Here is a 7,297-nt window from a genome sequence, read left to right on the forward strand (position 1 = left end):
TACTCAATTAGACTGTAGGCATTTTTTAGCTAAAATAAAACTAATAATAACTTTTAAGAAAGTTATTTTTTCTAAACACAGAGCGCCTTAGGCTAGTAGTAAGTAAATAGTCTAAAGTTTACTTAAGAGTTTATTAGATCATGCACAAAGTAATGATAACAATAAGAGACTTTGTAATACAATTTTGACTTAACTATTTGTACTATTACTAATAAATACTAATAAAATTAAAATTTTAATAGCAACCATGTAATTATGATCATTGATCATAACTTATAAATGATTTAATCACAAAGTTAAATTAAAATATACCTAATTACCTTTTAAATTGATGCTTGTATAATGTTATACTTTAGCAACATTTTGGTAACGTGCGATACTTTTTATTTAGGTCTTCTAAACAATTTAGTTAAAATGACAGATGATAAAAGTTCAAAAGAAAATAAGAATCCAAGCATCAGTGAAAAATCTAATGAAAGCAAATCAAAGACTGAGAAAGACACAAACATTAAACATGTAGAAAATAAGGTCCAGTTAGGAAACAATTCTCCTTTTCAACTAAATGAGGACATGGTTCAAAAGGCAGTTCAGTTTTTTCAAAGCCCAAAAGTGCAAAGCAGACCGGTCGGTGAGCAGATACACTTTCTCAAAAGCAAAGGCTTGACACAAGAAGAAATAGATAAAGCTTGCCAGATAGCAGGAGTTGACATCAACAACTTTTCAATGCCGCCTCCAGTTGAGCAACCCAAAACGTTGTTGCAGTTGTTAAGCTACTACTCAACTGTCACTCTGGTTGTTGGGAGTGTCTTGTGTGCCATCAAGTGGCTCTACTCCAAATACATTGCACCATTTTTTTACAAGCACTTTACGAAAAGACAAAAGAAACTGACCAGCATAGACAGCCAGGTTAAGGCGATGGGGGAAAGCCTAAAGAAAGAACAAAAGAAAAGTGATGAAAAACGAAAAAAACTTGAAAAGGAAATAATGTTATTAAGAGAAAAAATTTCAGGTTTGTTGAAAAATAGTTTTTACATTTTTATCATGTCCATTGCAACCTAAAACTATGTCACAACTAAGCAAATTAAGTAATTTCCTTTTAAGTACAAGTCTGTCCTTTTTTTACTACCGTTACAAAATGATTAAAAAGTTTAATATAAAAGTTCCAGTACTATATCTTGTATATTGATAAGTCTAGCTGTAAGAAGAAAATTTTTTTTAATTCAAGTTTTCTTCTTAAAAAAAATATTTCTTTTTTTTTAAGATAACTTTTATAAGAAATTTGTTGCTTTTATTCTGTGTCATCAGTTTAAGTTTATAGTCATAAGTCATGTTTGTTCTGTACATAGCTTAATAAAAAAATATTATGTATATCAAATATCAAAAACAATAGCTACCTTTGGAGCAAGCAAATAGTTTTTTGTAAAAATAAATACATTTTAAATAGTTACTGAATTGGGTATAGTTACAGACTATCATACTTTATTGTATTAGCTATTACTTATTGATTAAATTTTATATCCAACCCTTACTTTTAATCTTTAGCATCAAAATAGAAGTTTTTCAAGTTGTTTAGTTAGCTCAGACACCATTGATTAAATAAAATTTTATTCCTTAGCTTAATAGTTTAAATTTCATTAGCATAGAAGAGAATTACCAGCAATAAGCGCTAAGTATTTATGCAGTTAATTAAATGTGGAAAAGTAGCACGTTTGCTCACATATTTTAAAATTTATTAAATTTAAAGTCTGTATTTAGAAATAGGGAATACTTGGATGATATTTGCTGAACACATGTACCTATATGATTTAGAAAAAAAAAATCATTAAGACAAAAAAAGAAAAAAAAAATCAATAAAATAATTGAACCAAAAAGACTGATTTGAACCTCAAAATTACAAATTTTCATTTTTGACTTAAATAGTAATAAAGTGACTTATACATGTCCTAGACTGATAGTTTGTATCTTAAATGAAAGCCTATAGTTATAATGATACATTTAAAGACAACTCAATTGCTTTTGATATAATATGTCATCATAACATGTTACTTTTTCAAATATTTAAAGCAAATTTAAACAACATTTCTTGTGTAATGTTGTTTAAATGCATGTTGATATAGATATAAAATACATTCTAAATCACTTTAAGTTATTAGATATTATGATTATTGAGCGCACCTGACTAAAAGCAAAAAATCTAGACTTATGTGTTATAAGAATTGCATGTAAATTTATTAAAATTAGTGTAATTTTGTTGTTTAGATATAAAAAGTTTTTATTTGATTAAACTATAATTACTTTTGTATTATGTTTTTTTTAAGTTAGGTTTAAGTATGTTATTGTTTTCACATTACTACTAGTTAAAATATTTAAGAGTATTTTATTTTTACTTGACACTTAATTTGCTAAATTGTTTAAATATTAAAATTCTCTATTTTATAAGCTTTGTATCAAACCATTCTTAGTTTCAAAATCTTAGAAGTTTATTTTTATATTAGCTTTATATAATACTGTATACACAGGGTTGCCAAAAAACCTGGAATCCTGGAAAAACCTTAAATTTGAGAAATTTTGAAATAAACCTAGGATTTTGACCGAAAATCACTAAAATACTTGGAATTTTAAATAAATTTTATATGTATAGTAATTAAATTTTGATTTTACACATAAATCTATCATAAAGATTTTTTTTAAAATTATTATTATTTTTTTAAATTTACAGTTGCTTTACAGTGTCTTTTCAATGTTGATATACTATTTGAAACATTTCTACCTTAAACTTGATTTTAAACTAAAAACAGACCCAAAATAAAAAACCTGGAAGAAAATTTTCCAAACTTTTTACTTAAAAGTCATATCCAAATAATATTATTAGAAGATGGAACGTCTCTTAAAGTCTGCTAAGTGATAGTGTTTGTATCTTTATGAGTATTATGTTTACTATGTTATTTCAAACGGATAGTCTATTAAATTTTATAAATTATGTGACAGTTATTTTACAGTATTATTCTAAAAAGTATCAGTAATTTTGCAGTACTCTTAAGTTTTAATACTAAATAATGCATTTTAATGCTTCAATTTTATTTTGCAATGTTCTTTATTTCTTTATTGCACTCTTATTTTGCAAGCATTAATTTTATATATATTTTATATATAAGCTAATATATATATATATATCACATCACTTAAATTCTAAAGGTAAGTAAATAAACTCCAAAGATTCATTATCAAAAAAAAAAATTAACTAAATTAAACAACCAGCGATATTTTTTAATTTTTTTAAATGCTTCATTTTACAAAAAAATTTGCATAATTTTATATTATTTATATTATAATTCTTGAAAGTTTTGTCAATAAGTATAGGCTTTCATTTAAGATCTAAATTAGAAGCCTAGGACATGTATAAGTGACTTTCTTACTATTTAAGTCGAAAAATCAAAAAAATATGTGATTTTTGGGATGCAATTTATTTTTTGCAGAAAAAAAAGTTAAATTTTCTTAAAGCCAAAACACATCCAAGTCATATAGGTACATGTTAATTTTACAAAACACCAAAAAAAATTCACGTTTTATAAACAAATTTCATGACATATTTAGCAAGTTAACAGATACTGTTAATCCTACAATTACTTACTGTTAATTTTTTTAAATTACAACCTATGAAAACTATCCTTTTGTAGTTATTTTGTTTGAGTTGTTATAAAATAAAAAATAAAATTAGTTTTAAGTAGTAAAATAGTTGTAATGAAATATTTTATATCATATATATTATATTTTATACTCCTTGATATTTTTTTTGCATTTAATTTTACTTTAAAGTAATACCTTGATATAATAGTACCAGTTGTATAAGAAAAGTATCAAGTTATATTTTGATGAATTAGTTTATTTTTAAGTTTTTATTACGTTTTATCTTGTAATTTATCTTGTAAATTTATCATCTACAAGTGTATAAATTTTCCAACCCTGAATTTGTTCGCAGTTTTATAAAAAACCCAACAATTTTTCACAGAAATCTACGACTTGGTGGAGCCAGTCAACAAGAGCATGTCGTCGTTGAAGTCTTTGATTCTTTCCAGCCAGCAGTTCCCGAAACCCCCGCCGAAACAATACATCCCTGAGTGGCAGTTGAAGCCCATTGCGGCTGAAAAGAAACCAGAAGAAATTTCAAAAGGTGATGTTAAAAGCAACACAGATGCATCGAAAGAGGTCAAGTTTGAAACAAGTAAAGATGAAATTTCAAAGCCAGAAGTTACTAAGGAAAGTATAAATGATCTACAACATTGAACTCAGTTGAGTGCAGTTTTTGGACATTTTATGTTTGTGTAATTACTTGATTGCAATGTTTAGTCTGATATTATGTTTTATAACTTAAAATTTTGGTTTATGATTATTTGGACCTATATAACTTATGATGAAGTTACTAAATTGTTTATGCTTAAAAATAAAATAAAAGTTATATAAATAAAAAGTGTTGATAACTTTTTAAGTTTGAGTGGTAGTAGTAATTTAAACATTTTTAAAATATTTTATAAACTTTGAATGCAATTATTTTTTAAACAGCTTTACATAGTTGATACGTATAGTCATCTAGTTAGTGCAGTAATTTTTTACATATTTGAAATACTATTGTATAAAGTTTTAATTTTATTTACAAAATCATACTTATGAACTCGAAGTTGTAATTTATTCATTTGATATTCCAAAGAAATTATTGTTTTGTTGCATATACTAAAACTTAGTTTAATACCAAGTTTTTTCTAAATTTTAATTAGAAGTTACATTTATTAAGTTTAATTGTAAAGTTTATAAAATTTAATACAATAATACTTAATAGTTTTAGTTTTTTATATAAATTTTTTTAATATGAATAAATGATGTGAAATAGTTAATTTAGGTGCCTTTCTTCATTGTTTGTATGAGAATGTTGTTAGCTGCTTAGATAAAATATGTTCTTTTGTTATGGTAATTTAATAAAAAAAAATATTTATTTTCAATTGGAAACGCTTAAAAAATTATATTAGTATGATTTCAAAATAACCTAAGTTATTATTTTTCTAGCAAAAAAAGTATTTATTAAAGTCTTTTAACTAACTTAAAAAAATATATTTATCACAGTTTTAGCACAATTGTGTAATAATAAAATAGCTGTTCTGAAATTGAAAAAAAAAGATAAAACAATTTAAAGTTTTTTAAAAACAAATAAACTGTTTTTTATATGAAACACTTAAAAAATTGAACAATTTGACAACGTTTTTTCTAGACAGAGTTGACAATAAACCTGGAAACACTTGGAATTTGACAATTTAGACAAAAAAACTGGAGTTTTAAACAATTTTTACATGTGAAATTATCAAAATTAGTTTAAAAAAATTTACCAAATAAAAAAAATAGTGTTGTTTGTATTTTTTAAACTTCATGTAGCAATACAGTATATTTTCTATATTTTAAGACATTTACCATAAATCTATTTTTATACTAAAAACGGACTAACAAACTTGTACTATCAAAATCCTAGATTTTTTTTTTATAGAACCTTTTGCAGTTTTGTATGAAACCAAATGGGTTGAAGTTGATTAAGTCATAGGCTTATAAAATACATGCATTTATACATTTTCTTTCTAATTATTCGACGTACAAAGTAAATACAATGTCAATGGAGTTTCCGTCAATAGCTATTACTTATTACCATTAATAGCTATTATTATTTGTCATTTCCGTCAATAGCTATTACCGTTTGTAAATACTTAAGTCTCAAATAATATTCTATTGGTTTGTAACCAATATTCAAAACAGTTTTTACTTTATGTTTTATACATTATGTAGTGTAAAAAGTAGTTATTTATTTTCCTATAAGGAAAAAAATGTTTGGTTAAAATTAAGTTTTAAACTAATCTATTTATTACTTAAAAATACCATAATTTAATGCAATGTCTTTTATTTGAAATATACTACTTTATATACAATTAGTTTTAGTTTTTTTTTTGACTAGTATTTTAAAATTATTAAGTTTATTTTAAGCTTTTTTTGTCGTTAATGGTAAAGTAAAATTTTATGACAATTACAATGTCATTGAAATAACCAAGACATATATTATATTATCTGGTATGTTGTTTTATAACATTTTAACATAAGACTTAACAACCATTTTGCGCATTTGGATTCAAAGTGAGTATTAGTTTTAGTCAGAAAATATTTTAGTTATCTTAAAATTAGTATTTGTTTCATAATACTATTACTGTGGACACGTTAATTCATTTACAGGGTATTTATTTGGTTTATAGGCTAAGTCAGGCTAAATACATTAACTTCAACAATTGCACTTATAATAGTACAAAGAAGCAAACTACAAATAATTGTATTTTGCAACCTGATTATTTTGTAGATATAAGCAACTAAATTTTCTTATTTTCTATTCAGCTTTAATCAAAGTTAAATTTATACATCTATATTTTTTATTTTAAACATCCATATACGGTAGCTAGAAGTTTGTTATGTTTAAAAGTTCTTATTTTTTTATTAAAAGTAGTTCTTGTAATGTGTAAATGACTATGAAAACTGTAAGAGTATAAAATTTAACTCTACTAGAATATTAAAGGTTTGTAACAACTTAGATGTGAATAACTCTTAAGCTAGTAATGTTTATTTCTCCTCAGAATACAAAATTTAAATAAATCAAAATAAAATGCTAGAAATAATTTTTTAAACGCATTTCATAAAACTTACGTCATTTTTATAGAAGTTAGTAAAAAGTAAATGATAAAACTCGGTCATTAATTGCATTGCGCTTTGAGATGACTAGATTTTTAACTGTTATTTATGGTATACTGACATTTCCCACCTGACCAATTCCAACCCAATTAATTCCCACCTGAATCAATTCCCTATCAATTATCAAATTTACATTAGTTTAGTTTTGTACGAGTTAAAAAATTTAAAGTTAAAAGAACTTAACTAAAATTGTAGTTTTTATTCTTCATAAAAACAATAAAAGAATAAATTTAGTGATGTAGATCATAACTATTTAAATTAAAGTTTTTTAAAATAAAATTGTTGTTATTACTGGGTTTATCGTGTTTTTGACTAATGTAGGTTTTCTTTTTTAACTTTCACGGTAATTTAAAAAAATTAAAACTCGCGGGCAGCAGCAAAATATGGCCTGTTACTAGTAAAAGGATTTTATGGCAAGTAAAATTAAATCCAGAATTTAAATAAAGCAAATTTTAGTTTTTTATTATCAGATATATTTTTTATAATGGTTACTGGTTTATGTCCAATTAAATCTATTTTTTTACGAGTT

General features: G+C 24.2%; 1 protein-coding gene across 1 annotated transcript; it reads left to right on the plus strand.

Annotated features, from left to right (window-relative positions):
- The first annotated feature begins 401 nt into the window (after window positions 1-401).
- LOC145842474 (peroxisomal membrane protein PEX14-like) lies at window positions 402-4,584 on the plus strand. Its single transcript, XM_082949926.1, has 2 exons — window positions 402-1,009; window positions 4,010-4,584. Exons 1-2 carry the CDS (start codon window positions 415-417, stop codon window positions 4,282-4,284), a joined length of 870 nt encoding a protein of 289 aa, XP_082806052.1. The 5' UTR covers window positions 402-414; the 3' UTR covers window positions 4,285-4,584.
- Window positions 4,585-7,297: the final 2,713 nt, after the last annotated feature.

Source organism: Thalia democratica, chromosome 8 (assembly GCF_965202585.1).
Source record: "Thalia democratica chromosome 8, ktThaDemo2.hap1.1, whole genome shotgun sequence".
Taxonomy (NCBI): domain Eukaryota; kingdom Metazoa; phylum Chordata; class Thaliacea; order Salpida; family Salpidae; genus Thalia; species Thalia democratica.